Source organism: Littorina saxatilis, linkage group LG4, assembly GCF_037325665.1.
Source record: "Littorina saxatilis isolate snail1 linkage group LG4, US_GU_Lsax_2.0, whole genome shotgun sequence".
Taxonomy (NCBI): domain Eukaryota; kingdom Metazoa; phylum Mollusca; class Gastropoda; order Littorinimorpha; family Littorinidae; genus Littorina; species Littorina saxatilis.
In genome coordinates, this window is record NC_090248.1 from 31666690 (window position 1) to 31690322 (window position 23633).

Sequence of the window (23633 nt, forward strand, 5' to 3'; positions counted from 1 at the left end):
GGGGAGTGGAGGGTGTATTCTGAATAAGCACAGCCAGCCAAAGCAACGTTCTAATGCTCAATCGTTTATGTAGCATAAAGGTTGTGTCCAACTCCTCTGCATCATAATTGTATAATAATATTGCAGCATTTTTAACAGAAACAAAGAAACTTACGATTATGTAAAGGGGAACAATTACTGCAGAATATCATAGGAAAGAAAGGAATGAGATCGCAGACAAATCCTGCACGGTTATCGTTCCTATTAAAACAAGTGGTATGTTAAATATATAATATACACTTGTTCGCGGTCTTGATTGTTTTCCTGTCCAGCTTTGGCGCCAGCTAGGATGACAAAACGACAGAATTTGATGATGAAAGATGACAGTACAAGAACGAAAAATATACCATCAGCAAGTATATACATGCACACAATACATATCACTGAGCAGATATAATTATGTTGAATCACAGAAAAATTGGAGCAGTTGACCACTGGGAGGTTAAAAAAAAATAACAATAAAAAGAAAGAAGATGAGCATTGAGCAGATGATGAAAACTAAACACATTTCCACAAGTCCTTTGATCATTTAGTGGCAGAATTAAACGCAACACGTCCTAAAGTTTATTATGATGACAGTGTCACATACGTCTAAATACCTGTCACTGTTAACGATGTTTTCAATGGGATTCCATTTCATTTGAGAACGACGGACATTTTCAAACTCATGTAGACAAGACTGACCATTGACCTGTCTTTGCTTTGGGTTCAATGAGTCTGAAAATCATTCACACGATGAAAAGTACTTCATGGTGAACATCAGACTGTTAAAGCACGCGAAAACATTTTGGATGGGTCATGCTTAAGTATGGTGCTTGCTAGGTCAAGATTTGTACAGTACACAGCACCATGCCTATCACTTGTGTATATCTTATGATTGTCCGAGCTTCCACAGTAGAGAAGACAGACTCATTCACGAACTCTACAGTTTACTGTACACAGATCGTTAAATCTTCACACCGGACCAAAGATGTTTAACAAGCCACATTCTCAAAGAGAAAACTATTTCCACTGCTTGAGCTGGATCATACAAGAACGATGCTCGCGTTTCCTCCTGCGGTTGGGAAATCAGTAGAGTTCTCCATACAGCTGCTACCTGACCACAACAGTAACTGGTGCCCCGTTTCCTAATTCTGCAAACGTCGCATCCCCGTCACTTTCCCGGACGTCCCCGAAACATTTCCGAGGGTAGAAGTTGACAGGATATAGCCACAGCCACAAGAGTATGACTGACGCGTGAAATCAAGTTGTCAAGACCTTATGGGAAGTGATACCGCTGATGTCTTCTTTCGCTCGTTCTGTGGCTCCTTACTCGACGCCTTCAAGTGTTAATCAGTTGATGTCTCAGGAACTAACCCCAGAAGGTAGCATCCCAAAGGCGCACATCTTACCCAATAAAAGGAATTGGTAAAACCTATTATTATCATCTATTTGGCCATCTTGAGTTCTCAGATATCGAGCACTATATGGGCCTTCTATTGTGGGCTAGGGACAAAAACTGCTTAAAGTTACCGAGCTGCTATCTGATCGGATATCCCGGTCCCTCTGGTCGGCTTTTTCTTTTTGTTTCTAAGAAATACTAAGAGAAGTCAGTGGTCCCGCCCACCTGAAAAGAGAAGTCTGGTCGTCAACACTTTTAACATGCCCAGAAAAGTCAGACATTCTTGTTTCTTCCTGCGGAGTGTGGTTCTCCACAGTATAACCTATTAAGATTATTTCAGGATGAGAAAACACTTTTGCGCTTCACAAGTGTAACCGACGTTGAAACCCCAGCCGTTTTCAACCTTACATGAAAACAGAGATCCCCGTCTCTTCCTGTAGACAGCATGGTGGTACACAATAAAACCTATTTCGGTTATCTTAGGAGAGAGAGAAAACACGTTTGCCCCCACACAAGTGAAACCAACGCTGGAACTCTAAGTCGTTTTCAACCTGAACGTCTCTTCCTGCAGACATCGTGGTGCCACAAAATACGCCATATCTTTTTGGGTTCTAAAAATAGCATTGACCCGAGCAAAAGCAAACGACCATAGAGCTCTAGTCGTTTTCAACCTGACCAGAAAACTGAGAGATGCCCGTCTCTTCCTGCAAGCACTGAGGTTCTTCACGGGACGTACCAAAAGTATCCACCTCCAGTGGCCCCGCCTTGCCTTCATCAGACACCTGACGCTTTATATGCGCGGCGTCGCTCACCACGATAGACGGCCCGATGTTGAAGTAGTTGTAGGGCGCCAGCAGGAGGTTGTAGCTGTTGGTGGTGGTGGTGGGGCCGGGGACATCCTCCGTGCTGGGAACCACCGTCCCTCCAAGCGTGGCCCACACCACCAGATCCTCGTCCACGATGGTGTTGTTGTCGTCGTGGTAGCGGGCGAAGTCCAGCACGGGGTCCCAGGGGTCGCCGCCAGCGTAGATGGAGGAGCTGGCGTCCTCGATGTCCTTGTACTTGGTGACTGTCAGGGGCAGCTGGGCCCAGCTGGCTGCACGTGCCACTGCTGCTTCTTTCAGGACAAAGTCTGTCGGGTTCTTGTGGATCAGGCGGTAGCCGCGTCTCGCTTTGTACCTGTGGACGGGATAAACTGTATAAGTCTTTATCATGACGAATCTAAGCATATTGCTGATGGTGAAAGATGAAAGTGCGCTTTGCACCTGTCGACAGATCTCGCATGGTGAATCTGAGGAATCATGAGGAATCTAAATGTAAGGTGTTGAATGGTGAAGGACGATAGTGTGCCAAAAATAATGCATTGATGATTAGTACAGAAGACTGCATGGTTGGTATTGATGGGTAATGATTCATTCAGTCGCAACTACCTAAGGCATTGGCTCATTCTCGATTGCTTTAGGCATCTACAGGCAATGAGAGTCATTCTAAGGCGAATGTTTGGCGAACCATACATATTATGTAAACTGTGACTTTCATCTTTATAACGCGAAGCTTTCATTTAAGACTATTTCCAACCAACTTGAAACAGCCAAGAATGTTTGTATTCATTGCACATTTACTATCTATCACCATCAAGCCTGTACTGACTGGAACGCAGAAGAGTTAGACATACCAGTCACACATATCTATCAAAGCAGACTTACTAGCTACGCCTGCGTATCTGAATTATCCCAAGATTTAGTGTAAATGAGCGTAAGCGAAATACTACGAGTTGGCAACTATGGACTTACTTGTTGAAGAGCTTGTGGTTGTAGAAAACGTGGTGCAGACGTGGGCTGGACTCCTGCTTCCACAAAGCCTCTCTCTCCGTCTTGACCACCGTTGACCGGTACCTCATCTTAGTGGTGTTCTGGTCAGGGAACCAGAAGCTGGGCACCTGCTCCGCCTGGAACTGCAGAGTCTTGTACCTGTTGGAGCTGCCCGCAATGTCCAGATCCACCTTGTAGTGGAAAAGCTCCTGATACGCGTTGCCAACCAGCTCGTCGTGAACTTCGTGTCCAAAGGATCGTTCCCTAGGCAACGAGAAGGTGGTCTGAAGGTAGCCCGTTGTGCTGACTTTGATCTCTAAAGTCCCGTCCAGATGGAAGACGTAATCGAAGACGTAGTCTTTGTTCCAGATGACGGCGATGGTTCGCAGGACCAAACTGTAAGCCACCATGCCGCCATAGTAGCGGAAGTCGTCAGAGTCGTGTGACGTAGTGTAGTGACGTCGGAGCGGGGTGGCGGTGTTCTGCTCGAAGATACAGATGGAATGTTTGTAGCGGCGCGGAGAGACGGTGTCCACGAAGTGAAAGGTGTCGAGGAAATGAGCGGTGGTGGGACAGTCCACCCCGGGTACCAGTTCGTGGGAGGAAGCCCCGATGAAGAAGGACGAGCCGTAGAACGTGAGGGTGCCCATCTCCGGGCTGTGGCCAGAGTAGAACACGCCCAGCTCTTGTAGGCCCACCTCGTAGGCGATACGACCGTCCTGCACACATTTACAAATCAGTACAAAACTAAAACTCTATGTTACGACCCCTCAGTATAACAACCGAATGTTCTTTGACTTTACATTTTCAAAGTCGTTAAACAGAGCTACCACTGTATATACCGCATAAATTTAACATTTAACAGATACATAAAACAAAGTGACAACAATTAGAAGAGGGTGCTCATTTTCGCGACAACTTATTAAACACAACAAGGGAGACCTAGAGAATGAGAGTTTTAGCTGACAGAGAAAGCTGTACACACGGTGTGTTTTTCCCACAAGAATATCCCATGCTACATGTACTGCTAAACGGCCCAGCGCTCACTGAAAAAAACACCCACTTGTACACGGCCCGCCTTTCTTCCCGTGCCAAGTTTGGAGTAGATCTGTATTGCCGACATGTGTGTTATACCGCACATATTAACAGTTAACTGATAAAAGAGTATAACGAATTTTATTCAAATGAAAAGCTCACTTCGACTGGCGTACAGGGGCGATAACAAGTGGCTGACTAGCCCCCAAACCAGCTCGGTAGCTTGTCAAACATCCGATTGACCGACCGACCAACCAGCTTGCCAACAAACCTACGAAGAAACCAACCAACCAAATTCTACCCCCCCGCCCCCTCCCCCAAATGTCACTAGCATACCTGGAAGTTGACATCGAAGAGCTGCAGACCAGTGGCACATCGGGAGCGAAAGTTGAAGCTCCAACCAAAGTAGGTGACGAACTGACCATCCACTGTGAAACGGCGACCCTCGGGTTCCACCAGTCTCGGACCTCGCCCTGGCGCGTCGAACCTTTCGGGACCTCGTCTCTCGTAGGAGGAGAACCCCCGGTCATACGCGTCCATGAAGAGTCGGAGCTTCCTCAGAGAGTCATCCTGTATAAGGAAGATCGAAGAGTATGTTTCCCGTTGGAGTATAAGACATAGGACACAAGAATTTACTATAGCGATGAACAAACGCACTAGGTTTGAGTAAGCATGCACCTATTTATTACATCGAAGCAAAGTAAAAACATAATTCAGTTCTTTTGCTCACAACACGCATACAACGAACGCACGAACATAGGCTACATTCACACACACACACACACACACACACACACACACACACACACATACACACACACACACACACACACACACACACACACACACACTGACAAACACACACACACACACACACACACACACAGATTGCAAATACACCACATCGTGTGCATAATGTCCATAATGTTTAACTTTGCATTGAAAAATACACCAGGATTGGAATAAAACGAAATGTGCACAAATGGTAAAGTAGCTGTTTAGTGCCCGCAATCTGTCTGATAGTATAATTGTCGGAAAATTCAACCTCTGTTACCGATTTACCCATCTATTGTACCTTACTATTTTGTTTTTATCATTCTGAGAATTCGACAAGAAAAAAATGTTACCTCGTATCGTTCTATAAGGTCTTCAACTTCGTAGAACATCTGTCCATTGTAGACTATGCGCGTCACTCGCCAATCAGTGACGTCAGTGCTGGAATGATCCACCTGCAGAGCGAAGCCGAGGGGGTGGAGGGGGGCCCCTTCCACCTGACGGTACCCCCACATCCATGATCGTCTGTCCCCGCTCTCGAAGCCCCTGTAAGATGTATGTTGCAATGACGTCAATGATTTCCATCAGTTAGGTTTTTCGTCAATTTAAAAGGTCCTTCTTCTAATATCTACAACAACAAAGTTTCTTGGGCATGGTAGGGATGTCACGTATTGATGACATCAAACGGTCTAGAGAATAGAAGTATACGTACTTGATCTCTCTCTCTCTCTCTCTCTCTCTCTCTCTCTCTCTCTCTCTCTCTCTCTCTCACACACACACACACACACACACACACACACACACACACACACACTCACACATACACACACTAACACACACACACGCACGCACGTCCTCTGGCATCATGTTCACAAATAAAATGGATGTGGTATTTTGACTATAATTATGTGAGCTTGTGACTGAGCGACAGTTACGGTACACATGTATTTTTGCGCATCCGTTTGAACTCGTGAACTCGTGGTACCTCTGTGCTATCGAGGATTTAAACCTGTACTATCGGGGATCCACTAAGGTTTCCGAGACTGTGTTTTGTCTGTATTGAAATGGTCTGGCAGAAGAGCCGATCCTTTAATTTGCATAGGTAAAATGATCGCTTTTCGGTACCCGACACCCCTCTGAGTTGAATTTGTTTTAACCTTGTGACGTAGGCACGCGGGGTGTTGTGGGTTGGGGCATTTACTTTTCGCTGGTGCTTCGAATAGAACAGACGTGTCCAGTGAGCGGTCGCGTGGCAGGTTTGCTACGAGCAGAAAGGGAACAGTAATGTGACTTTGTTGAGACGGGTATGTGATTTATGTGCTATTCTTTTTATATAATGGGTAAAACAGCGTTAAAGTATGCGGGTTGTGACCTGCTTTGGGAGGATTTATTTGAATGTTCAAGTAGATTGTTTTGTGAGTTGAATGTTCGGGAAAACTTTTGTTTATTGAATGTTTTAGAAAACCGTTTGAGTGTTTGAGAGAACTGTATTGTAGGCATGTTACTTGGAATGAATGATGTGTTTTGTTGGTGTTAAAGGATTTAGTTTGTGGTGGTTGAAATTGTTGAGTTGTTTATGTATGCTTATGACGTGCATTCTGTGATTTACAGAATGGCGAAATGTGCGACGGGGTTTTGTTAGAGGGGTTCAGTTAGATTTCAGTTGGATTTTAGTAGACGGGGTTCAGTAGACGGGGTTTCAGTTAGGTTCAGTAGACGGGGTTTCAGTTAGGTTCAGTAGACGGGGTCGGTTTCAGTTAAGTTCAGGAGACGAGGTTTTAATTAGGTTTTGTTAGATTGGTTTTTTGTGGGATTTTTTTTAGGTTGTTTTTTTAGACTTCGTTTGTTTAGATTAGAGTTTTTTGATTTTTAGACTATAGTTCTAGAGTGAGGATCTGGAGTATAGTTCTAGAGTATAGTTCTGGAGTATAGTTCTAGAGTGAGGATCTAGAGTATAGTTTTGGAGTATAGTTCTAGAGTGAGGATTTAGAGTATTGTTTTGGTTTGTTTTAGTTTTAGAGAGTAGAACACATTGGAAGTTTTGTATTGAAGGTAAACCCCTGTTTTCCCACACATTTCCCCTCACCATCATATGGAAATAAAAGAACCTGGTAATTTAACCTGTGTCAGTTTGTTTTGAGTGTTTGAGTTTGGAGAGAAAGGGGCACTCGGTTACATTTGGTCCCGCGAGCAGGGTAGGTTACATTTGGCACTCGGTTACATATACTTCGTATTACGCGGAAAAAACACCGTAGCAACAGCGTAACAAAAAAAAGTGCTGCTTCAAAAAATCACCATTTCTATCTCTTGATTCCCTCGCAGCAGCTAACTAGATTAAACCAGGGGCATGCACGAAATATGCCGCTGTAATCAATAAATCACGCACTTCTTTTCTCCCCTTGAGATAAACTGTTTACCTTGGAGGCAGGTCCACAAACATCAGGCAGTCCGGCCCATGATCGCAGTCGTGATAGCTCAGCTGGTAACTCTCGCTCAGCAACGTTTGCAAGTCACGTGTCACGAGCTTTAGCAAGGCCCGCAACTCTCGTCGCTCCACCGAGTCCACAGGACGGCTGAATGGCAGAAAAATTACGGTTATTGATTATTCCATGCAGGCCGAAAAAATAAAATTGCAAACAGCAAAATGAGCAAAGATTATGGTGAGTCAACAGGGCATCAGATTCGGGGTGAAATCGCGTTCCCGCTGGGCCTCCATCTGTAGGCCTACTTAGAGTGGACACTTCTCTTCAGCCGTTTTAGCTTGTGCAAAAGGCACATGAAAAATCTGTTGTGTGTTCCGTGTTTGACACTTGTTTCTCATTCACGTCTACGCGACTCATAGGGCTAACGCTTTTTCCAGTTTTTTGTACCCTACCCTAAAGTCGCACCCCCTGTCCCCACTATTCACAAATATCTGTGTGTGTGTGTACGTGTGTGTGTGTCTGTGTGTGTGTATGTGTCACGGTGTGTGTGTGTGTGTGTGTGTGTGTGTGTGTGTGTGTGTGTGTGTGTGTATGTATGTGTGTGTGTATGTACACCTTTCACGAGCTCGCATAAATGCTTCGGTCATTATTGTACAGTTTACTTTCAGTTTTCTTTCATGTAAGAGGATACGGTCTCTACCCCCCCCCCCCCTCACCCCCACCCCACCCTATATCCCCCACCAACACCCCCCGCCCCCCAAACGAATTGTTTGTAACCTACCAATGCTCTAAAACTGACACAACTCTTAACGCTTTTATTGTTGTTCTTTGGCCATTTACGTTGAATGACTTGTTATACATTGACATTGATAGTTTTATTCTTCTTCTTCTTCGTCGTTCGCTAGATAGTTTTATTATAAGAACCTTTTTTTTTTAATTCCTATTAACTCGATGTTCTTTAACTATGTTTGTAAATTGTTAGAGGATCTTTTAGTAGAAGTGTTTAACTGTCGAAGCTGCTTTTACCTAAGAGACCGACTGTATATTGTGCTGTTGTACTTGTCAGACTTGATTGTACCAAGTCCTTCACATGTTGTAATGCGCTTAGAGCCAAATATTTTTGTTTTTTGTAAGGGATAGGCGCAATATAAATACACTTTATTATTATTATTATTATTATGAGCCACTATCTCTGACACTATTTTCTGTGCGACCTTTACCACTGTTCACATAATGAACACATTTTAGGATTCTTCCGGAAATCTGGAACCACGCATCAAGAATTCCACGAGTTTCCTACACTGCTCGCATCATGAACAAAATCCTAGGATTCTTCTGAGATTCCGGAAGCCCGCATCAAGAATTCCTGGGGTGGTGTGCACGAAAGAGTACCCATGCAACTAGGTGGGAACCAAACACTTAACTGGATTGGATTGGTTGAAATCTCAAACAAGTCTCGAATTAGGCTATTAGCCACGCCTGTGCACGTGAAATTACACAACTTGGTGGAACCAAGGCACTGGGTCTGATAGTTTGACATTTTTGACAAATCTGAATTGGGGCGGGGATGTAGCTCAGTCGGCAGCGCGCTGAATTTGTATCCAGTTGGCCGCTGTCAGCGTGAGTTCGTTCCCACGTTCGGCGAGATATTTATTTCTCAGAGTCAACTTTGTGTGCAGACTCTCCTCGGTGTCCGAACACCCCTCGTGTGTACACGCAAGCACAAGACCAAGTGCGCACGAAAAAGATCCTGTAATCCATGTCAGAGTTCGGTGGGTTATAGAAACACGAAAATACCCAGCATGCTTCCTCCGAAAGCGGCGTATGGCTGCCTAAATGGCGGGGTAAAAACGGTCATACACGTAAAAGCCGTGGGAGTTTCAGCCCATGAACGAACAAACAAACAAACAAATCTGAATTTGAACAAATCCTACACAGGGCTAGGTTCCCACCCAGTTAAGCACTCTCTCGTGCAAACTCCACCCTTGGAGTTTCCGGCGTCTTACCTTGCAAAGGGTACGGGGGTACGCCTGTAGGCGGGGTTGGTGACGGCCCTGTGGTAGGAGGGTGTCGGCAGTGGTCCCACGATGTGCTCTTCCACCCGGGGTGGATCCAGGTCCCCCCTGTACAACACTGCTATGGCCGCCCGTCCTGGCTTCCGCTTCCCCCCGTCTGCGTACCCCAGTACTGCTGTTTTCAGTGGTACCTGAAGTGATGAGCCTGAGTTTCATACCTCTGCCTATGGCGACGGTTTTTTGCACTCTCTATTGTGTGCATTTCGGGATGTAAATGCTTGTATAACTGTGTTTTAATTTTAAATGTGTCAAGCGCAAAGAGCATAATTGTAAAGTTATGATGTTGCGCTATATAAATGCTCATTTATTATTATTATTATTATTCCCTGTATCGAAGCAGACTGTGAAAGTGGTTGTACGCAAGTTTGCTGTATGGCATTTTTTCTCTCAAAAGGCTCAACATTAAGCGGCTTCTACTGCAACCATGGAGATTGCGTTACACGGCCAAGAATGTGTCTAAGTCAAAAGATTGGATCTACATTAATGTGTGCTTCTTCACTGTTTTTTTTTTTTTTTCATTTGTACCGACCCGGCCAGTTTTGTGGCTGTGTTTTTACACCCCCGGTATAGGGGTGTGTATAGGTTTCACTCGATGTGTTTGTTTGTTTGTGTGTTTGTTTGTGTGTTTGTTTGTGTTCGCAAGTAGATCTCAAGAATGAACGGACCGATCGTCACCAAACTTGGTGAACAGGTTCTATACATTCCTGAGACGGTCCTTACAAAAATTGGGACCAGTCAAACACACGGTTAGGGAGTTATTGGTGGATTTTGGTTTTTTGGGGGATCAACTACGGCATAACTCTTCCTTATCTTCTCCATGTTTTCAGCGTTTACCTCCCTTCCTTCGTATGGTGCACTTACTATTATGAGGGGGCATCTTCGGATATTCCCGGCGTTCTGTTACTATTTTTAGAAGGTCACCGCAGTGTCCAGAACGTAAATTGGACCCGTAAATTATCCTCACTGTAAAAGTGCAAAGGTCGAATCAATTTATAGCCACGCGAAAAATACACTGTCATCTATCTCTCTATACGGCTTCTCTGTGTTTGTGTGTGTGTGTGTGTCTCTCTCTATGTGGGCAACACCTATGGATTGCTCAGTTCTGTTTGTGATGTGGTCTGGCGGCTTTTGTGTAATTGTATGTACTGGCCTTCCTTTGAGAAGCCAGAACAGTTCAAAAGGGCTTAGAGATAAGCTCTAAATTGCTCAATCCTGAGCAGTGAGAATGGTTATTTCCCTTTGACCAACGGGGGTGTTTTTCCTATCGGAGGAATTTCTTGTTTGTTTTGTTTTGCAAGCGTGTTGTGTGTAACTTTTTGCAAATGGTTCTTAGGGATACCTACGATAAACCTCTTTTTTTTGTTCAAATTACTGACATGAACACGGTATGCTTTTGTGTCATACTAAAGTTCTTAGAATCACTACTACAACATCGTTACTGAATTTTCTATGGAGTCTTCCCTTCGGGCTTCACCCTCCCCCAGCAACCTTTTTGAAAACCATCTTCGCTTGCATCGGTTCGTTGCACACCTCAAAACATACTGCATAAACTTACAGTGAAATACCACCTGTAGTAAATCAAGCAGGTGTAGGCAATTTAAACCGCCGCTTCCAATGCACCAGATTCAGACCTTGATTTGTTGTTACGCCCCCTTCTTCCTCTCCCATTCCTCAGTCATAGCTTTGTGTCTGTCTGTTTGTCTGTCTGTCTCTCTCTTTCTCCCCCCTCCCACACATACACATAAACACGCACGCACGCACGCGCACACACACACACACACACACACACACAATCTTCTCATCCTCACATCCTACAACTGTTACCTGTAAGTCAATCATGAAAATGTAACTGCTGTTCACGGCAGCCTCGTCAGCCGGTGTCAGCCCCAGTTTTTGGTCCCTCATCAAATAATCCCGGACAGCCCTCATTTCTGAAGGAGTGAGGTCATTGAAAAGACCCGGACTGTCCAGGTCCCTCCCTCTGCTTTTGAGGCCAGGTTCGCAGTACGGAGGTGCGTAGCGCATGGCGACGAGCACTGCGATGGTGATGACGAGAGAGATGATGACGACGGCGATGATTACGATGAAGATGACGACGATGGGTCTTCGCCGCGGCTGGTAAGCCGTCACTTCGATGCTGCAAGGTTTTGCCGACCCCATGGTCTGAAATTGTGTGAAAAATGGGTCACGTATTAGAATCAAGGAACACTAGTAGCCTACATCTAAGTGGTAGCTAAACACTCTTGGAAAATACCCTGAAAATAGCCAACAAAACTCGTATTAGCCGTTGTGCTGTACACGCACTTCTATAGCTTTGTAAATTCATGTATCTGACACATGGGTGGCGCCTACTTTTTGTGATTTGCGTCGTTAAACAAGTCCTGTTTAGCGTAGAAATGTGGCTAAAATATTTCCGGCACCCCCAAAAAGGCAATTTGTACGGAAACTTTGGCAATGTGCGCGAGACCTTGCTTATTTTTTATTTTATTTTATGCAATTTATATCGCGCACGCGCACAACTAAGAACAAATGATGCGGTGACTTTAAGAAATTCACTCAATGCACAGAGGTGCGTTAACCTGAGTGATGTATATTTTTCTCACCGCCGGGATGCACGAAACGTAGACAGACTCACCTAGCCCGTACGCTAACCTTGAAACAACAAAAAGACACAACATCTGTTTCCTATGGGATCAAAAGAAGGCTCGACTTCAATTCACGAAATTGAGAATAATGGAACAGACTGTCATAAACTTGCCAAGCCTTTTGCAGCGTTAGCTAGCATATCGACCTACAAACACGTTCAAGCCTTAGTAGTTCATATCGACGAAAAACTTGCTCGCATCTTAATAGGCTAGCGGATATTGAACTGTCAGTAATGTCGTCTGTGCCCGGAAGAGACACTTAGCCCAACCCAAATAATGCTAAGACCAAATTTTACATTTCCACACATTAAAGAAGCATTTAGTTGTCCTTGTTGTAAATGTTACACAGTAGAAAGAACTCAGTTCAAATCGTGAATTTTCCGCACTTGGGAATTTATACATTACATGATATTTGTTCACGCTCATTACGAATCCCTCGCGACTTTCTTTCTCCTGTTGCAGCTGCGCTGATGAGGTGTTGCATCTGCGCTGATGAGGTCTCGGCAAGCGTCGATTCCCTTCCGGGCCCCACCAATCGGTAATCAAAGTCTCTCGGGATTCCCAACGTGAGTTTAAAATAATTGTTCAAAACAAAACAACACGATAAGAAACGAAACATGCTGTATACGCTATGTATGGATTCAAAGAAATGAATATCATGAAAGAGGAGGATTGTTTTTGTTTCAAATTGAATTTCGTACAACCCTGCATACACGCATGTAAGCGTACAAGTGGGTGTTGTCGCCATAGAGTTTGTCTTAAAACTGATCCTCAAACTCCAACTAAATGACGTCACATGCTGCTCGTAATTTCATGACCTCAATTTATGAGGTTTCATACTAGCACCAAAGAGGTCAGCCTATTATTGATCAAGATCGATGTGACGTCACAAAGACAATCATGCATATATATATGCTTGCCGACTGCCAATGTCGGAAATAGACGTCTGTGCTCTCGTGGGTGAATACTGGCATGAACGGTAACTCAGGAAAGCGTGACAGTAATAGTAGCATATTTATCTGCAGACAAGCTGAATCGAATATGACCCTATCTGCCTTCATGCCAAGCAAAGATTATTATGTGTAAATTTGCTTCGAAACCACCTGGGACTTCAGAATATAAACCAAGAAAGCGAAGTGTCTGGGCCAAACAAAACAAATAGTGGTCGCAAGCCTTTGCCGTTAGGGTAAATGTATGTGGTCTGGTAATGCCATTTCAACAATTACGTCTGTAGCGTAGTCTCTCTTTGCGTCTGCACTGAATTCTCTTTAAAAACATTTTTGAATTTTAATGTCTCATTTGCGATAATAAACGTTTTATATTTCTATATGTTTAACAGAAATAATGATAAGGCAACGAGTTGTAGGAGGTCTCCGTATCAACAGCCTGAAAAAAGACTATAATCCAGAAGTTAAATCGAAGTTTGTATTTATTTGTTTGTCATTGCAGTTTTACCTAGCTGAGTGTTACAAATGGTATAGATAATTTGTTTTGCAGACGGAATTGTGGCGTAGGAGCATTAAGATGTTATCAGTCTGCACGTTTTTCTGTCCTTTTTGTATCTTTTCATTTTTTAAACCTGACTCATATTCAGGTAGTTTAGGATAAGCTGGATTTTACGGGGCACACCCTTCCTCGCAGTTCCTGGCTTATACATTCAGACGCGAATCTCAGAGGAGAAATAATCAACACCCCCAAACAAAGTAGAGTAACATTCGCAGTTTGGCAACCTTTCAACCAGGGAAAAAGTCGGTTGGTCGCAAGTGAATACTTATTCATTCGCAAGCACAGTTGTAAGCTCGTGGTTCGCATTGTAGCATTCGGGTCCGTCATAACGAGTTTTGCGGGAAGCCGGTACCGGCAAAATTGCTGGCGCAGAACAGACAGAATTGATGCTTGTTCCCCACAGGCGCCAGACACGGAGAGAGTAAGTTCTAGTTATGTTCAACCGTGTCGTGGCCTACGCATATCCTTGGCATTCGATGTCATTAATCCAACAAATAAGGGCCAAAAAAAGTGCCCCTTATTTACAGTTTTTGGACCATAAAAATAAGCCCCAAAATTTGTGGGGCACATTTCCAGTTTGGGGACCACAAAATGAAGGCCAAAACAAAATGTGGGGCACAAAATGTGCGCTATAAAAATAAAGGCAAATAAAAGTAGTCCTTGTAAATATGAAGCAAGTTTTTGTACGCACATGACTACACAGAACAGTTGCACTGTCCGCTAACTGAAGTACTTCCGAGTCTTCAATACCCTGGCACCATGTGAATAACACCAAGTGATTCATGACATATCGTGCCAGAAGACTCACGATCTTGGTAGGTGTTTGAATTCCACCTTATTTCGTTAGTGCTTTGAAGAAAAGATTCCGCCATTAACACTGTCTCGGGCGAGTGTCGCTTACCGGAATCAAGTTCTAATGTCGAATGGTTTTAATAGACCAGCCAGAAGAGTTTATGCTGCATTTGGTTTCAATCGTTGCAACGACGTGTGTCAGTTACTGACTGAGACAGGGAAATACATGATTTCAGATCATTATTGGTCCATCCAGCGAAGACCATACACCTCTTTGAACATGAAGCTACCCCAAAGAGAGATATATATATAGACTCTCTGTGAGCTACTCTCACGGGGAGCCTGTGCTTTTCCCCATCCCTCACTCCCTGACATGTACTTCTTACGCCTCTGTTTACCCTTTGCTGAAGACAGCTGTAAGTCGATCTACAGAACTTTGTGAGATGTGGGGGATCTGAATTCTGTGTTCTGAGTCAGCACCAGAGGCAGTTTGCACCGTATACCCCAGGGCCGGACCCGGGGGGGGGGGGGGGGGTTCCAGGGGTTCCGGAACCCCACCCCTGGAAACAGCATGTACCTTGCTTTGAGTGGTTTTTTTTATTTTTATTTTTTTACTAAATAAATTTTGTGTGTGTCTCTAACAAATTTTATTCAATGTGAAATCCGATGAGAAAAAGGTAACCCCCCCCCCCCCCCACTATGCTGCTCTTAACCCTCAAAACAAGGCCAACAAGAATGCACCAGATTGCACAGATTTTAACCGTTTTTCAAAAATTTTCCGGGGGAACATGCCCCCGGACCCCTCTAGTTCGCGCGCCTGCTTTGCAGGCGCGCGCTTGTGGCTTCGCCACTTCGCTGATTTGCCCCCCTAAAAAAGGAGGAACCCCCCCCCCCCCTTACAACTCATTTGGTCCGGCCCTGTACCCTGCTTGTCTTGGAACGTACTTTATCGGTCAGTTGTGGGCGAGATGATGAGCTGTCCACGCTAAGAGCGGAGCAGTCATTGCGTGTGAGTGGTAGGACTGACATGCTATACATACATGTATTATGTTCTGTTTCCTGCGTGGGGGAGCAATGGGGAATCATTACTAATTTGCTTTTTCACAGCTGTTGTCGGGAACATTAAACCGCCCCAGGTGGTGCACTAAGAAGCCGTTGGACTCTTATAATATTGGATTTGTCATTACTGGTCTGAATTTGAGTCTGGTGCAAACACCGACATGCAGACAGACGACACAATCGTAAGACAGACACTCAGGTGCGACAAACAGACGAGAAAACACACACACACACACACACACACACACACACACACACACACACACACACACACACACACACACACACACTCTCTCTCTCTTTCTCTCTCTCTCTCTCTCTCTCTCTCTCTCTCTCTCTCTCTCACCTTTGTCAGAAGATAGGTTCAGTTTCAAATGTCGACTGCTGCTCTCAGATTGATCAAATGCGCCCACGTGACGTCATAGGTCTTTCTCCGTCACAATGATCAGATCGTACCTAGTCGGTCAATCACATCCTTTTCAGTCGTAACGTAACGTACGTGGGAGATGAGGTTCACAAAGATAACCATAAAAGATGCTGCTCAATACGTCATACTTCGAGATGTGCCAGCAGATGTAATGACGTCACAAGCACATGACGACACAAAGCTGACACGTCACTGAGCACCCACACGGCATCAAGATGCATACAGATTATTCTTCCTTGTTCATGTTTGACCAAACTTCTTTCACACTACGCCCTCTCACATTGACGTGTGTAGATGAATCCTCAGTCTTCGTTTGTGAGCAAACTTCACTAACTGACACACTAGACAGCCTGTCACAGATATGCACGTAGATGATTCTTCGGAGTTCGTTTTTGACCAAACTTGGTTATGCCAGCATTCAAGCTGTTGCGTCCACTCCGGGATAGAACTTCTGGTACATCCATTGGTTATTTATTCTCCTATCGATCGGTAATCCCCTCGGAGCCTGTTCTGAACATGTCTCCAAGCTTGCCGTGCCAAAATTAATGCTTGGCCTCGTAATTCTGGTCCTGCGTGTATTATTGTGCATTTCTGTTATATTCTGTTCCCTCTGCGTTGTGAGAAGTTCGTGACCTGGAAAAGAAAAGGAGAGAGTTGAATTAAAACTGAGCTGGATGTGAGTTGGTAAGTAAAATACAATCTGATGCAAAGTGAAAAACGTTTATAATTTAGGCTGCAACCATCAGCTGCTGTACAACTTATGTCAAAAGACAACACGTGACTTGCACTTTAGTAAACAAATTCCATAAAAGAACGAGAGAAGGCGAGAGAGAGAGAGAGAGAGAGACTGAGAGGGAGAGAGAGAGAGAGAGAGAGAGAGAGAGAGAGAGACCGAGAGAGAGAGACAGAGACAGACCGGCAGATACAAACAGAGAGAGACAGAGAACAGAGATAGAATCGGAGAGCGAGAGAGAGAGAGAGAGAGAGAGAGAGAGAGAGAGAGAGAGAGAGAGAGAGAGAGAGAGAGAGAGAGAGACAGACAGACAGACAGACAGACAGAACGAAACAACATAATCAGCAAAGTCAACAAACAACTTCAGTGCACACACTGTTGCACGCAAGACTGGCATCTCGTTCTGACACTGTGAGTGTGACGCACACTTCTCATCATCAAAGCTGGCTTCTCTGCATACACAAGTGAGCCCTTTGACTGGAACGGAACACTCCCCTCGGTTCTGGGATGACTCTTGAACAATGCTTATCTCTCTTGTATCACACACCAAAGTGCGCAACAACCACTCATGCAGGAAACTGTCCCAAGTTCAGATGGAGTGAGTAGGATAGAGGCACTTGAATGACTAGTGCAGTGAGCCGAATGCATGTATGTATGTAGACCTTTGTACGCCGCTGTTTTCTGCCGGGCCATCATAATTGTTGCCTTACTATTAACAGCGTAAGCAAAATCTCGAACCTAATGGGGCACAGGCGATAAATACTACACAACACAGAATAACTCGCACGTGGCATACTTACAACGTCAGTAGTAATAGTGCTGCTGACCCAATAAGAGATTGTTGATGGTAGTAGATGCTCTCAAGTGCCGATTGCGCCTCGAAGATATAATGAAAGCCGACAGGGCCTACGATCTCGAAACACTCAGAGCACTTCGTCAGCGCTAACTTTCAACCCTTTACCCTCTGAATGAAACAGCTTCAGCAGTTCCGTCTGAGCTTCAGCCGCAGTTTGTGTATACAATAGAAGCACCAGTTTGAATGGGTTTTCCAGCGCCGCCGCAAAAAGCACACACAGACACAACTAGTGAAGCAACACGCAGCACAATGCTGCTAAAATGCACCGCCAGCCTTGCACGGACCTACGACACCCGACAACAAAGCCTCCTAACACACGCGGCCACAGACACAGAAAAACTGAACAGGCAAACAAAAACAAGCCAGCGGCGCCGTATTTCACCACAACTACACCAGCAACAGCAGCGGCCGGTCTCAGTTGTAATGATGCAGCACGAGAATGAGTGGGGTGATTCTGAGACTGAGAGAGAGAGAGAGAGAATGTAAACCGCGCTGGTCTGATTTCACCCAGAACAGTCCTGACTTGAGTTTCCACAGCGGTGCTGCAGGGAGTGGGTGTGGCAGCGAAGTGTGCAATAGAACCCCCCGCCAAAATACGAAAAACTGAACAGCCCTGAAAAAAGGATGTAAATGTCCAAAGGTTATGATCAGACAATCTAAACACAAGGCCTTAGAGCATCGTGAAAGTCTTATAAGGAAGAGGAGCAGGGTGGTGGTGGTGGTGGGGGGGGGGGGGGCGGGGGGTGGGGGGTGGGGGGGGGGGGGGGCGGTGTCTTAAAAGGAGGGTTCCACAGTACCGCCACCATCACCGCACACATCACACATACTCAGCCTTCCAAGGCCGACGCCCGGCTGCCGCGCCGCTGGCCTGCAGACTTCTGTGGTCGTAATCCGTCGATAAAAACTGACAACTTGGCTTGGGCCTTCACTGACGCTGAAGGGGTCTATGTCGACCAAAATTGTGACCCTCCACCACGAAATGAGTCGCACGTCACCTCGCTCGGTTCTGCGCTAGGCTAATAGAAGTCCGAGGGGTGTCTGGTAACAGTGTGAGGGTCACCTTAGTCACAGGCTTATAACTCAAAAAGTTTTCGCTCTTTTCTAAAACGGTTTTCACCACTGGATAGAGCATAAAAAACTCCTTAGGAAAATGTAAAAATATGAAAATCATGAAAAGGTGACATGCGACTCATACCGTGGAGGAGGGTCACAATTGGGTGGATTCCCTGTAGGTGCTTTTCCTGTAGACGTTTTCCCGGCTGTAGGAAAGCACGATAACGCTCAATCTCGCGACAAGCGCGTGACTGCCATTAACTGATTTTAATTACCTTAGCGTTCCCTTCCAAAAAGGCGGTTCGACAGGAGAATCTTATCGAATTCCTGAATGCGTGTGCGGCATTCAGCCAATCGCATTGAATTTCTAAGCGGAAATACCACAAAAAAATCGAAAACATCAAACTCTACCGATGTCCCTAAGCATCACGTGACTTTCAGCGAGATCGGCGAAACGCTACAGGAAATCTCTTCTTCTTCTTGATCGCTCAGACAGGGACTCCGGAACTTCTGATGAAGTTTGCAGTAGGCCTACAGTGAAGACTCCGCAGGGTGCCGAAGAGTCTACTGAACTGGTGTGTCCGCAGGCCATGTTTCGCTCGTAGTTTCTGGTGGATTGGACAGTGTTGGAGGAGGTGTGCTACAGGAAATACACAGTGGATTTCCTGTGTACAGGGAAAACGCATCCAGGAAATGCACTAACCGTTAGGGGAATATTTGGTCGACATGGACCCCTTCTGCTTCACTGACTGACTTGCTCAGCGTGAAACTTCAACTGGGTTACTCAGCTTGCAACTCTTTGCTCATCTGTCGAGATCGCCGCGTAAATCTGCGCCGAATCTCTTGCGAACCCATTTATCCAGAGATACACAAGCGGCCCTGAGCGGCACATGGAGATGTCAGCAGTGACGCTCGGTGCTGGTGTGGTGAAGGTTTGTTATCAAGCTTGTACCCATCCCTGCTGTTGATAAACCGCTGTCATTGATTAATGGGTTGACGTTCACCTTCGGAGAGCGTTACTCAAGTCTTTACTGCTGCCGGATCACTGTTTCAACTCCCAAACTGGCATCAGTCCGTGCTACCCCCCCCCCCCCCCCCCCCACCTCTTCGCGCACCGGGCACATACATTCTATCTCTCCCCAAGTGATCAGTCTCCCAGTCCCCCCACCACAACACACCATGAAACACACACACACACACACACACTGGCACACACACACACACACACACACACACACACTGACACACACACACACCGTTTGAACACACACACATACACACACACACACCGTTTGAACACACACACACACACACACACACACACACACACACACACACCGTTTGAACTCAGTGACACACACACACACACACACACACTCGGACACACCACACACACACTCACTGACACACCACACACACACACACACACACACAACTCTATCTCACCTGTGGTGATCACTGAGTCTTTATAACCCCCCCCCCACTCCCCCCCCCCTCCCACACACTCTTACTCTCACAGTCTATCTCTCTACTCGTGATCAATGTACACCGGCCTTCCCCTCTCACCCCCTTTTCCCACAAATATACTAGATAGTACTCTCCGCTTGTGATCTGTCTCTGCTTCTGGGGCGGGGACGTAGCTCAGTTGGTAGCGCGCTGGCTTTGTAGCCAGTTGGTCGTTATCAGCGTGGGTTCGATCCCCACTGACGTTCGACGAGAGATTTATTTCTCGGAGTCAACTTTGTGCAGACTCTCTTCGGTGTCCGAACACCCCCGTGTGCACACATGCGCACGAAAAAGATCCCACGTTCACAGCGAAAGTCTCAGGGCTTGGAAAACACGAAGACACGCATGATCGTATTTCGATACTTTGACGAGACAAACCCAATGCTGGTGTGTCGAAGAAGACAGCCACAGCGGGCTTGTTCGAATCAAAGTATCACACCATATCTTCAACGTATTACCAATACCTGTCCCAATATAGACCAGTTGGTCTAAGAGGACGTTAAACCCCAATAGTCAGTCAGTCTCTGCTTCTTCTCCACCCTTCAATTCTCTCCACTTCATCTCCCACGGACCGACAAGGTAGGCCTACTGGACCCCTGCCTCTGCCAAAACCCATTTAAACACTCGTTACATGCCCAATTAATGTGTTACCTAATCATTCCTGTCAGTTCGTCTCTCAGTTTGGGAAGGTCAGCTCCGAGTCAAGCCAACCCAAGAATAAACAAGACAATTAAAGAAAAATACCGCTCATGCGACTCACCTTCATCATAAATAATAGTAATAAGAAACAAATCAAGTTAATATCTGCTGTTCTCGAAAGGCATCGAAGAATGACAATTCCTACATGTGTTTTCCGACCTGAACCAGGATCAGCCCGACTTCAGTCAAGTCCAGAAGTCACCAAACCCTAAAAACATGAGAATTTTCAAATATATATATATAGCTCCCGAAACATTCAAGAAAATGTTAATGTTATTTCACTCACCCAAACTTGACTCCACAGTGACCTTGAAACTTTTTTGAGGTTGGTCAACGAGATCTATGCTATGTTTGGAGGTCATCAAACTGTGAGAGCATGTTTCAAATGTTGAGGAAAATGCTTATTCTGAATGTTCGTCGACTTTTTCATGGCTACTTAACGTTTTGTCAGATTGATTTTTGGGAAACCTTTATTTTGCCGGAGGTCACGTGACCGGCCCTCTAAACGAAATCCGGCTTTGATTCGAAAAGTGTGCCAGAGAGCCAAGTTAAGTGTCTTTAATAAAATCGAAAGTTTGAATGAAATGACACGGTAATGAATGTTTAAGTTGGGGTACGAAAATGGGTGCAATAATTAAGTTTACATCGGTTGGTCTTGGTGAAAACGTCAGGGTAGGATCATCATTTATGGCGGAGTAAGCTGGTCAGTTGCCAACGAAATCATTCGAGTCATTTGTCAGTCACCCCTCCCCCTCGCTACCCCCCCCCCCCCCCATTTGTCAGTCACCCCTCCCCCTCGCTACACCCACCCCCCCACACACACACACACTCCTCTCAGGCTCTCTATCTCTGCTTTTGTGAGTCATGGCCGATGGGCTGCTCCTCAATAAAGGCACAGTCCTTTCCATGAAAACGGCAGTCATTTATGCTGGATATCTCACAGCTGGCCAGGCTTTTACGTGGGGTAGGACCATCCCTCCACTAGAACACATACCCCACTGAAAACTGCAACACGGTGGCCTAGTGGTTAGGCGTCCGCCCAGTGATCGGGAGGTCGTGGGTTCGAACCCCGGCCGGGTCATACCTAAGACTTTAACTTCGACATTGGCAATCTAGTGTCTGGGATTATGGGGTTAGTGCTAGGACTGGTTGGTCCGGTGTCAGAATAATGTGACTGGGTGAGACATGAAGCCTGTGCTGCGACTTCTGTCTTGTGTGTGGCGCACGTTATATGTCAAAGCAGCACCGCCCTGATATGGCCCTTCGTGGTCGGCTGGGCGTTAAGCAAACAAACAAACAAACAAACAAACAAACAAACAAACCCCACTGTAAACATCAATTGCTCTGACTCCTCCTTGCGCACAGTTTGATTTGTATTTAATTTAAATTAAAGCCTGGCGAGAATCGAAGTGAGATGCTTTGTCGAATCGTTCACACGAGAAGGACTGTGGCTTTGAACGTGCGCGAGTGTCCTGGTGTGACCGCACGGTCACGACCTTGTTTTTAATTAAACGTTATCCGGCGCTATCCGGGCCTTTCTGTGCAACCAGATTCACTGGTGAGTGTGTGTGTGTGTGTGTGTAGTGTGTGTGTGTGTGTAGTGTGTGTGTGTGTGTGTGTGTGTGAGTGTGTGTGTTTGTGTGTGTGTGGTGTGTGTGTGTGTGTGCATGTCACGTGTGTGTGTGAGTGTGTGTGTGTATGCCTTGTGTGTGTGTGTGGCATGTGTGTGTGTGTGTGTGTGTGTGTATACGGTATGTGTTTGTTTGTGTGTTTGTCACAGTGTATGTGTGTAAATGTGTGTGTGTGTATGTGTGTGTGATTATGGGGGGTCCGGACGGAGTGGGTTGGCCGGCAGTGTTGAGTGTGTGTGGATGGTTCAAGTTGAGTGTGTGTCAGTGTGGATGTGCGTGTGTGCGTGTACGTGCATGTTTGTGTATCCGGGAGCCCCGGCGTGACTGTACATGATAGTGTGCATTACTAGGTCTTGTACAGGTGGGTATGCGCAGTGGCCCGCAAGCTTACAAGAGCTCATGATACGACGTTATAATGTAAAGACTCAACAAACCCATGCAACTGTTATTACGATTTTTGTTCAATGATATGTCTGTCTCCGTCTGTCTGTACATGTCTCTCTGCGTGTCTCCGCCTGTTTACCCCCACCCCTACCCTCTCTCTCTCCCTCCCTCCCTCTCTCTCTCTCTCTCTCTCTCTCTCTCTCTCTCTCTCTCTCTTTCTCGCTACCCCATCTCTTTAGATCTCAGTCTCTCCGTGCTGCATGTCACACTCAAGGTTAAACTCCACTGAATATCTTTCAGTTTTTTTGTCTTCTTCATTTTACTGAGTTGCTTAAAAAGTTCGCCCCATTGTAAAATATTTAACACGTGCAACGTCAACTCTTTCAGTGCCGAAGACGTTCAGTAGACTGATGTAGCCACAATGGATTTAATACTACATCATTGCAAAATATTTAACACGTGCAACGACGACGCTTTCAGTGCCGAAGACGTTCAGTAGACTGATGTAGCCACAATGGATTTAATACTACATCATTGCAAAATATTTAACACGTGCAACGACGACGCTTTCAGTGCCGAAGAACGTCCAGTAAACTGCTGAATAGCCACAATGGATTTAATACTGCATCATCTTGACAGACTTGACTTTCATGGCCGTGTCTTCGCCGTGCCAGGTGGGCAGCCACAGGTGTCTGTTCTGCCAGAACTCGTAGGTGTCGTTGGGGCCGTGGGACCATGGCCGCTTGTAGGGAGAGTTGATGAAGCCGTCCCAGAAGAAACTGCCTCCCACAGCCACGTTCAGGA

The 23633-nt window shown here is 45.7% G+C and overlaps 2 protein-coding genes across 2 annotated transcripts in view; both read right to left on the reverse strand.

Annotated features, from left to right (window-relative positions):
- Positions 1–18029, reverse strand: LOC138964502 (diamine oxidase [copper-containing]-like). Its single transcript, XM_070336477.1, has 9 exons — positions 17501–18029; positions 15887–16600; positions 11363–11701; positions 9470–9669; positions 7458–7613; positions 5394–5586; positions 4603–4836; positions 3214–3950; positions 1–2599 (listed from the first exon to the last, which is right to left on the reverse strand). The coding sequence occupies exons 3-9, from the start codon at positions 11696–11698 to the stop codon at positions 2077–2079; spliced, it is 2379 nt and encodes a 792-aa protein (XP_070192578.1). The 5' UTR covers positions 11699–11701; positions 15887–16600; positions 17501–18029; the 3' UTR covers positions 1–2076.
- Positions 18030–23123: 5094 nt separating this feature from the next.
- Positions 23124–23633, reverse strand: part of LOC138964498 (beta-1,3-glucan-binding protein-like) — a 10855-nt gene continuing 10345 nt past the window's right edge. The window contains exon 12 of the mRNA XM_070336471.1: positions 23124–23633. This exon is cut by the window's right edge and continues 10 nt beyond it. Within this exon, the coding sequence (XP_070192572.1) occupies positions 23446–23633 (188 nt within the window). The 3' untranslated portion in view covers positions 23124–23445.